At 34.2% G+C, this 10519-nt stretch overlaps 1 protein-coding gene and 1 long non-coding RNA gene across 2 annotated transcripts; one reads left to right on the top strand and one right to left on the bottom strand.

Annotated features, from left to right (window-relative positions):
* Positions 1-2154: 2154 nt before the first annotated feature.
* Positions 2155-3739, top strand: LOC139786708 (uncharacterized). The gene is made up of 3 exons (XR_011722384.1): positions 2155-2450; positions 2527-2590; positions 3012-3739. It is a non-coding gene; the product is annotated as an uncharacterized lncRNA (long non-coding RNA).
* A 470-nt stretch (positions 3740-4209) lies between these two features.
* On the bottom strand, positions 4210-5538 carry LOC139786707 (uncharacterized). The gene is made up of 2 exons (XM_071725826.1): positions 4825-5538; positions 4210-4289 (listed from the first exon to the last, which is right to left on the bottom strand). The coding sequence occupies exons 1-2, from the start codon at positions 5468-5470 to the stop codon at positions 4210-4212; spliced, it is 726 nt and encodes a 241-aa protein (XP_071581927.1). The 5' UTR covers positions 5471-5538.
* Between the last annotated feature and the right edge of the window lie 4981 nt (positions 5539-10519).

The following is a 10519-nucleotide window of genomic DNA, read 5'->3' as shown; positions in this document are numbered from 1 at the left end:
GGTTACTAAAGCATATGTATCTCTCCTTCTCTCTCTCCTATGTATCATACGATATTCGCATCTCGCTCAGATTCGTGTTTCTACGCGTCGCATAATATGATTCTATCCTTTTCAGGTTTGTGAGTAACGCTTCGGCGTTTGTCGCTTGCTAATAACGTTAATTTCAAGTAAGTATATATTTGTTTATAACTATGTTAGTGGAAGTGTTATTCGGAATGGTAATAATAATTCTAATATTGGATTAGTGTTATTACGTGCGAGTAGAAACAGTTAGCATTTCTATGAGTATAACTGATCTATGAAATTAAATTGTTCATATAATAATATTTTGTCTTTTTTATAACTCACGAATGGTTAGGAATATGATAGTGGTATATATGATAGATTTTGTAGGACTTTTACCAAGGTATAATATAGCATTGAAAAATCTTATTGTTAATATATGTGTTTGTTGATAACAATTTATTTGTTAAACAATTTGGCATCTTTTAATTCTTATTTTGATATTGTTTAGGTTTGACTTAATTACGCGGTTTTGATTTTATAATAAAATCATTTGTTTATGTATAGTTTATTTTATTGTTGTAAATATTTTGTAAATAAACAATTGGAGAAATAAAAGTTATTACTGTTTCTTGTAGGGGTGTTGATGCAGAATATTCATGCGTGGTTGAATTGAGTGTTTACCAAAACAGATTTTATAGTTATACAAGCAGTTCGATATGAGATCGCATTGCAGATCTCATATGAGATTTTGCACGATACACAATATGAGATCTCATAAGAGAGTCATATGTGTTAGTATATGAGATCTCATATGAGGTCACATATGAGATGAGAGCACATATGAGGTCTCATGTGCGTTCTCACATGATTTTTCCTAGTTTTAGGGGAGAAATAAACTACTTTTTCTCGTGGTATACTTTCCTTTAGAATTTTCTGTAGCCTTTATTAATAGAGTAACACGTTTTTTATTCATATAAAAGTTGTTATACATGATCCGGGCAATAGGTTAAAATTATTTATTGACATGATTAATAATTTGTTAATTATTGTTTATAGCGATGTCTCTTGAAAAACGATAATTGGGTAATTGTTATTTTAATGCGATAATGTTCTTTAAGTATTGGGGAATAGGTTCCTATAATCATCTTATCTCCATCTATTTATTTTCATTTTTATTTTAATTTATTACGAGTTTATATGACTGTCCTTGTTTTCATATGCATTGTGGTATAAGTCTGTCTCTCTCAGATTCAAGAGACGAATGTTCAATTTTCAATCTCGTTTATTAATTTAATTAATTTAGGTAGAAAGTCGGGGTTAACGCTATTGATATTTAGGGATACTGAGGAATCCATTTTTATCATAATAATCAAATGTCAAAATTTTCGCTTGAAAATGAAATTTGTCAGGTCCAAAACGTATAAAAGACTAAGAATATTATTGTAAAAGTGGTTTGGTCCTTCTAAGTTTAAATAGTAAGAAATTCAAAATGGCGGACATAAAACTTTAAAATTTCATAACTCGAAAACGGTAAGAGATAGAGAGATGGGGTTTCTTTTGTTGTATTTGAATAATAGAGACCTTTATTTTAAGGTGTTTAGAATTTTCGTATTTTATGGATTTCTGTAATTTTTATTTATATCTTGAAATTGGGAGAAGTTAGGAAGTGATAACTATTGTGGGGTTACTCGACATTCTCTGCTGAGTTACTGTGGTAGTTTTATTATCTATCTTTAATATTAATTTTATAATAAATTTTATTGTTAATTAGTTTATTTTAAGAAATATGAGAATACTTTATAGACATTAGTTATTTGACTTTTCATAAAGGTTATGATGGTCATATTAATTAGATCTGTTAATGACATATTTTAATTGTTTATAAAAATGATGTTTGGAAAACATTATTTAAGTAGTTATTATTTTGATGCGGTAATATTCTCCAAGAGTAAAGGGTTAGGTTCTCATGATAGGTTTGTCTCTAATTAATTAATTTATATTTTATTTCGATTTTATTAATTTATTCATATAGAACATACATTTATTTCCGTTAGATCCATGAGTTAAACTGAATTTATATTGCATAAAGGATCTTATAAAGTTCATACGAGCAATGAATAGCAGTTTTTAATTAGCTTTAGTGACTCTAGGGAATTTTAATAAGTAATTGTCCAAAAGTTCATATGTGTAAATGGAACTTAAACTTGTGAAAGTGACTTAAGGTGGTCATTAGCTGTTTTGTGAACGCGCATATTTTGTGTCAGCTGCTTGGTATAGTGTTGTGATATTAACAAAGTGATGTTATATCTATTAATTATTTTCAGGTTACACAGCAGTTGAAAGAAAAATTTTATGCAGCGAAAATCTACCAGTGATGTGTCGTGGTGTGTCGCGGGACGTGACATCTCCCTCCTTAGGGAAGTTCGGCCTCCGAACTTTTATTAGTAAGTACCGTTTTATGGTTATATTGTAAGAGAGTGATTACATGTATGATTAATTATTTATGTGGTTTTTGTATAGTATTCTAGTGTACGAAAGGCAGTGTAAGAGCGGTGTTGCTGTAACTGGATTTACTTAAATCAAGGTATTAATTCTGTAGATAATATAAGTGATTCTAGCAAAATATCTAAGTCGTCTTATGATCAGAGTCATTCTAGCACAATATTTAAGTAGCTATAGAGTTATGTGTTGATTTTATTAATATATGTAAATATTAATTGAATATTTACATATATATATATATATACGTGTATATACGCTTTTGCATATAGACGCACATATTTGTTTTCGTATATAAAAAAAAATTATTTATTATTTCTTGTTTTTTTTTTTTTTTTTTTTTTTTTTTTTTCGTTATATATCTGTTCCCAATCATTATTTCTTTAGGTTATTAGTACAGTGTAGTTACTACGTGTGATTAATTATTTATTTGATAAATGTATTTATCTATACTAGTAATGTATTCATATTATTTGTTAATCATATTTATCCTTATTTTATTACAGGTCGTGTTGCATCGTTGTCACTGCGATCTTTATTGGATGGCTATAATAAGGGATACTTAAGTTGAGTCGTATTGCATTGCCACTAGGTTGTATTACCATATTTTTTTCCTTTTTTTTTTTTTTATTATTATTATTAATGATTAGACATGTCCTTATATTTACGTGGTTTACTAGCTTTCCTACAAGTCCAATATATGTTGTGATTATGGAATATTCTTAAGTATTTACCGCGTATTATTTCCTTGGCTTCGTCTAAATCCAGACGGTAAGCAAGATTACGTAGTCTTTTTGCTTCTAAGAGAAGGCTCGTTGATGACTTTTTACTTAATTCTGTAAGGAAATGATTTGTCTTATTCTAAGAATATAATTATTTATAATTTAGTATTTATTGATTAATATGTCTCATCGTCATTGTAGGTAATGGAAGCTACTAGTGATTGTTGCTACAGTCTGTCTGAACTTGATATTGAGTTGATAAGGCTAAGTATTATAATTATATTATTATGTACGGTTATGCGAGTATTAATATATATGTATTTCTACTATATGTATTTATATATATATATTTTTTTTTTTTTTTTTATTTAGGTTTAAAGGAATATGGAATATTGGATGCGAAAGAATCTTGGATTCGTGCCCGTCGTGGGTTATAACGATAATTGAAAAGTAATAATTAGAATCAATTGATTATATATTCTTATTCATATATATATATGTACGTGCAAGCATACTGTTTCCCTTCTTGTCATGTGTTATATACTAAGTTCGGAATATAATCATTAATGTTTCTAAATGTTAAATAAGCACTAAGTTAAGGGCTGATTGCTGTGAATAGTTTTTTTTTTCTTTTTTTTTTTGTTAGTATATTATATTATCATTATGTTAGTTTCTTTAAACGGTTAAATATTCTTATTTCCTAATTTGCTTATTGTAGTGGATATAAGGAAATCTTTCACCAAGTTAATGACTATTAAAAAATTTTTATTTTCTTTTCACCATTACTATACCATCACCATATAGGTTAATACAGATTAATGTCTTATTTCTAAAGATTAATAAATCAATTGTATCATTATTAGTTTTATAAAATAGCTAGGGTTATATTTAGTAGCATAGTAATTCATGAGTGAATATTTTGATTATTGTTGTTAATTATTAACTTATTATCTAATACGGTACATTCTAATAAGATTGCTTGCTATTCTTTTATAATATGGGCAAGATATAAAAATAATACTACTACGCTTGTAAGATATACAAATCCTTGCAGCCAATGTGCTGAAAAGTATAATTATACAATACGTAAACAAAATTTTAATGTAAAAGGTTAATATGAAAGGTTAATTGAAATGTAATATGCGTATAATTAGGCATTGCGCGTATTATAATCCTCCTCGGGGGACTATCGCTTCGCAAAGTATTTTATAAGTGAGATGATCTGTGCGGCCTTTTAAATCTATTACAATTTTCCTGCACGCGTAACAGTCGATTGCGCGGCGAGTTTTCATCAATATCTTATAACATCTCCCGCAATGTAAGTCTGTGTGTACGAAAGTACGCGATATCAAATGGAGTTGTCTCCATGCGGCGGTTACGCGATTAAAAACACAAAATGTGTGCTCCGCAGTAGCACATTCAGCACAAAGCGTTAATGTATTCTCAACTTGGACAAACCATGCGTGATGACAAATTAGTTTATACGCTTTTTCTGCGTACGGATCGGCGTAGTCGCGGTAATATATCGGCATAGGTATTGGCACTGGAGGGCGCGGAAGGGGTGGTGAACTTTGCGGGATTGGTACACCGTGCTCACCTATGACATGCACAAGATGATCGGGCTCTCTGATGTCGTCATAAGAACATCCTCTCAAGAACGGACGGTCGGTCTCGTGTGGCGAAATCTGCGAATCTCTGCTGCTTCCGTCTTCGGCGCGCGTAGATGACATCTCGATATATTCGGACTCCTCACTCCGTGATGTTGATGCGTTGCTGGGTACATTGCTGTAAGCTGGTGGTGACTTTGTTATCATCAACGGATCGGGCATTGCTATCTCCGCTTCCATCGGGCTGTTCTCGCGATTGATTGCAGCTAAAACTTCGTCGATCATTGTAGTTGTCGTCGGTGTTAGTATGGTCGACAAACTCATCCGCGGGACTTCGTAAACTGGCGCTGGTGTTGGCGGACGCGGAGGTCTATTAAAGACCTCTGGATCGGTAGGTCCTGGGAAATCTCGGTCCATCCCTGGATAGACGTCTATTCCAGGAGGGCGGTTGTCAGGCTCTGGCGGTCGTCGCGTCGGCGATAGAGGTGTTAGAGGTGGCGGTGATCGCCTATAAGACTGCTCTGCTCGTAGATCCATTGGAAAGTCATCAAACCCTGGCATGGTCAAAATGATTCTACGTAGGCGTCCTAGAATTCGCTGCCACTGCTTGCGCTGATCACGATTGTTTCCTTGCATGCAGGTTCTGCAAGTGTATGGTTCCAAAGACTTAATGCTGGTTCGAAGCCTTTCGAACTGAAACACTTACGAGTATTTATTGTTGGTCCAGTTCGATTTTGAATACGGCACTTTCTCCGTTTACTCCTCTAGGTTCCGAATGACACTGTGCACCTTGTGCTTCAACGTCTCGGCTTTTATTGGTTTCTGCGGGGCAAGGGGTATGTCTCTTGGTGCCTTTGTCTTGACAGCATCTTTTGTAGAGCATATTCGTGGTATCGCTGATCCAAGAAGTTCGACTTATCGCCCAGATGATGACTATAAGTATTCCCAGAACACTCATGCCCCATCCTACTGCACTATATGTGAGAAGCTTTTGTTCCTGCAGTCTTCTGTCCTTGATCTGGCGGGCCTTTTCGATGATGTCATCGAAACTCGTTGATACATAGCTGCTGTTCGTCGTCCACAATTCGCGTGCTGCTTCTGCTAACTCGACTTGATATTTCTCACGGGTAGGCTCGTACAATTGTAAAATACTTAGATTATTCATTGGAGTATAATGCTGTGCGAACTCTATGGTTCGAATAGACGGATGGCTCATCGTGGTGGTCCCTGCTTTAATCTTGCATCCTTGGCGAATAGAAATAACACCAGAATTATTTATTTCTTCTTGCTTGCTTTGTTGGCATTCTATACGAATCATTTCCCGTTTTCTTGCAGTATATATCCAATTTCCAGGTGCAGTTAAAGCCTTCCAGTATGTTTCTCGTAAGTTTTGTAGTACTATATTGCAATATTCCATTTCTATATTTTTGTTTAGTAAAAGTTGAATATTACAGCTTGTCGCTTGTCGTATCTTTTTCAAAGGAAATGTAGCTGGGCAGATAAATACGGTGTTAGACGATATGCATTCGCGCAGTTCCCCTTCTCGGAACTCGTAGAAGCTATCGGTGTCCTCGCTTATCCCGATGTGTTCTGCGTCAGATTTAATTATTGCGAATTTCGTCTCATCAAACGCTTGTTTAGCCGGTAATGGTACGGCTCTATACATTTTGTATATCCCGGGAATAAGTAATGGAATGTGTAGGATGTAAATTAATCGATTGTTAGAATAGGCAATCCGTAAATCGGATATTTTTATGAGCTGATTCATTCCGTTTTCATCAGTATTTACTGGAAATTCCGCATGAGGATTCTGTTCTTTTATTAGCTTGCAGTTTTGTATTAATTGTTGTGGTGAGATTAGACGAGGATGGATGAATCCTTGTTTTCCAAATAATATTCCATTGATTAGAATATTTAGGTCCATTTCGTGTTGTAATATCTCTGTATCAAGCTTCGTCATAATTTCCCAGAAATATCGATGTCTCTGATTCAGCATCGTTGCGATTTCTAATTTGCTAAGTTGCCTCCTTATCGCAAAGGTAGTGTTATATAGTTCTCCGAAGCGCGCTCGCATTGCTACAGTTTGATTCATAAGTAGCAAGGCAAGATCATTAGTTTTACTTTCCACATGCATTATGGCATTCCGCATGTCACGTTCATCTTCCATGGTTAAGGTTCCAAATAATATCTTGCTAAGTTGTCCAATGAATTCCAAGGGAGCTCGTTTTATTCGAGATTCTCCTATGAGTTCACCTATGTGATTTTGGTAGTGTTTTATTTTATTCAGTTTAGCAGTTAATGAAGTTATTCTCGATCGTATTTCGCAGTGTGAATTGTGATCACCGCATTGTTGTAATATCGAGTCTAGTTGTTGCTCAAGTTTGACTGACGTGTCCTTAATATCGCGTAAGTCGATGTAGATTATCATTTTCCAAGAATTTTCAGATGTACGCATCTGTCCAACGTCCTCGAAAAATATTCCAGGATTATCTTTTAAACCAGTAATTGTGTACTCTTTTTCCTTCATCCCTGATCTGCAATCCGAGCAGGTTTAGTTCGATCCGTATGTATAATTTTAGTCCTATTTTGCGCAATTAGTATCTTAATATTATTCTTTTCTAAAATTTCTATAACTTGGTATGGTCCTGTATATTCATCATCAAACTTATTTTTCTTTTTAGGTTTTAATACATATACAAAATCTCCTACTGTATACGATTGTGTTTTTAATTTTTTATCGTAATAATGTTTGTAACGTGTTTTAGCTAATCCTAAATTTGATACGGCTAATTTTCTTAAATCGGTTAGTTTATCAATTAGTTCGCTTACATAGTCGTCGTATGTTTCTACCGAATCGTCTATTTTTATTTCAGAAGGTAGTCGCGCAGTTTTACCGAACACCAATTCATAGGGTGTAAATTTCGTACCTTCGTGCACACTAGTATTATATGAAAACATGGCATGCTCGAGCCAATTATCCCAGTCGCGTTCATCTGAGATATAATGTTTTAAATATTCAGTTAGCACGTGGTGACTTCTTTCTAATGAACCATTGGATTGAGGATGAAAAGCAGATGTACAATATTGTTTTATTTTAAAGTATTTCGCAAATTTCTTCATCATTGAACTGGTAAAATTTGAACCTTGGTCCGTCAAAATTGCTTTGGGACTTCCAAATTGACAAATAAATCTACGGGTAAATGCTTTTGCAATTTCTTCCGAATTTGCTTGTACGAGAGGTACGGCAATCGAATATTTCGTCAATTGATCCTGTATCGTCAATATGTATTCATTACCATTGCCAGTAATAGGTAATGGTCCTACTATATCCATTGCAACTTTATCGAATGCATCTACGGGAGTGTCGGTTATAATCATTGGTTGTTTAGTCTTAACGCGTACTAATTTTTTCTTTTGACAGCTACTACAAGTTTGGATAAATTTTTCGACTTGACTTTTCATATTTTCCCAAAAATATTTATGACGTATCCGCGCCACTGTCTTTGCGATTCCTTTGTGTCCTCCGACACTGGATTCGTGGGATTCACGTATGATGCGCGGTCTGTCTTCGGGCTCGGGTATGCACACTTGGCCCTTACATACTGTAATTCGAATGTCTGTATTCAAAAATGTGAGTCTTATAATATTGCGGATTTTGAACCAGGGGATTCCTATATTGTTACTGCTTTCGGATATACTTGCGTGAAGAATATTTAATCGTATCATTTCATTTTTCAATTCTTTGAATCCTTGTAGTATATGTTTTTCTTGAACTTGATCATTTAATTCTTCTTTAATTATTATTCCAAAATTTTTCTTGTTATTATTTTCTGTTATTAATACCTGTCCTATTATTCCTTTAAAATTTTTTGGTGCCTGACATATTAATAAGAATTCATCTATTTCATCTACCGGGTCTCCTTTAGTATCTATAAAATATATTATATTATCATTTCTCATCCATATGTGATCTCGGGAATCTACGAGATTAACGGGTACGGTTTCCAATTCACGTATTCTTAGTTTTGACAATTCTTTTGACGGTGTTTTTTCTTTTAAACTTACTTCCTTTATATTAGGTTTTCTATTTATTTTCTTGCTAATTCTTTTATTCGGGGATCTTTTGTTTGGTGATCTTTTATTAGGAGTAGTGTTTTTTATTCTTTCAGGTTTTTTATTAATTATCGGTAAAGGTTTAGGAACTGCTTTATACGAAGGAGGTGAAAATATTCTATTCATATGACTTTCGTCTGTTGAGTCGTCGCTTGGTGTCTTTTGTTCACGATATTCTAACGGTCTTTCATTTATTTCATATTCCATTTCGTTATCGGTGTCTACTTTCATTTCTTCTAATTCTCGTTTATTTAATGGTATATTTTCTTCTAATATTTCGATAGCATCATCTGGTAACTTCTGTGATTTTTTATTGTCTTTAATCTTTGATTTTGGCATTGTCCGTATTTGTGAGGCTGGTTTATGAACATTTGCCTTTATTTCGATATTGGTATGTGCTTGTTGGTGATCGCTAGATTGCGGCGCTATATCCATAGCTTCATCTTCTGATTCCTTTTGTTGTTTATGCATTTCCTTGTTGTCATCAAATTTTTTATCATCAATTCGTTTTTTCGGGACACCCGTTGTATGGCTTTCGTTCGGTCTCTTGCGTGAAGCGCATGCGTCGTCCGGAGCGTTTATTTCCTGCGGCATCTCACTGGCGGCGTTGTCATCGCTGAGGCGCTTTTGCGGGCCGCGCCCTTCAGCCTCATTCACTTGTTCTTCAGCTTCATTCACATGTTGTGTTATGTCTTCATTAATGTTGCGGGATTCGTCAATCTCTTCTGGACTAGAATCTTTACGATGCTTCTTTGTTCCTTTATGTTTTCGTTTTCTGCGTCTTACATGAGCGGAAGAGCTACTTTCGTGTTTCCTTTTTTCACCTTTTCGACATATTTCCGAATCGTCGGTATCGTAATCGGTTTCATAATAATATGAGACTGTTCCACTGTCACTGCTACTGTCAAAGGCCTTTAAAAATTTACTCCTTGGTGATATTTCTTTTTCGCTATCTGAATCTATATAAGGAGATAATTCGTCAGGTCTGTTCTTTTTATGTGGTGCTGGATTTCCTGATCCTTCGCTTTCCCATGCTCTCTTGAAACTTGGGTGAAATGTTTTTTGTTTTTTATGTTCTTGTTCCATGGATCCTTCGTTTGAAGATGATAATGCTCGTTTCGCGTGTAAAGGATATACGTGTTTAATTTCTTCGGTAGGATTTCTAGATAAGGCATCGGCATTTTTATTCCTTTTTCCTGGTTTATATTTTATTTGGTAATCATATTCCGCTAATTTTAGTCTCCATCTCATTAATCTCGATGTAGGGTCTGATACTGAATTTAACCATTCTAACGGTTTATGATCCATTACTAATGTGAATTTATGTCCATATACATAAGGTCGAAAATGTTTTACGGCGTATACCAAAGCTAATAATTCTCTTTCCGTAGGTGAGTATCTTGTTTCTGCATCATTCAAAACTCTTGACGCATAGGCGATAGGCAAATCGCTTCCTATTTTACCTTGACTTAATATTGCGCCAATGGCGTATCCTGATGCGTCTGTGGTTATAATAAATGGTTCGTTGAAATTAGGATATTGTAAAATTGGTTCCGAACATAAGGCATGTCT

This window comes from Temnothorax nylanderi, unplaced genomic scaffold (genome assembly GCF_030848795.1).
Source record: "Temnothorax nylanderi isolate EJ_2023f unplaced genomic scaffold, tnyl_v1.0 TNYL_tig1119_pilon, whole genome shotgun sequence".
In the NCBI taxonomy this organism is placed as follows: domain Eukaryota; kingdom Metazoa; phylum Arthropoda; class Insecta; order Hymenoptera; family Formicidae; genus Temnothorax; species Temnothorax nylanderi.
Note: the sequence above shows the minus strand (reverse complement) of the source record. Positions and strands in the feature narration are given on the sequence as shown.

What these genes read in the sequence shown, in the direction of transcription:
- LOC139786707 (XM_071725826.1), bottom strand. Translation starts at nt 5,470, where the DNA reads ATGCAAGGAAACAATCGTGATCAGCGCAAGCAGTGGCAGCGAATTCTA. An exon ending in TCATCTTGTGCATGTCATAG is followed by an intron (nt 4,290 to 4,824) that starts GTGAGCACGGTG and finishes TATACTTTTCAG; the next exon opens with CACATTGGCTGCAAGGATTT.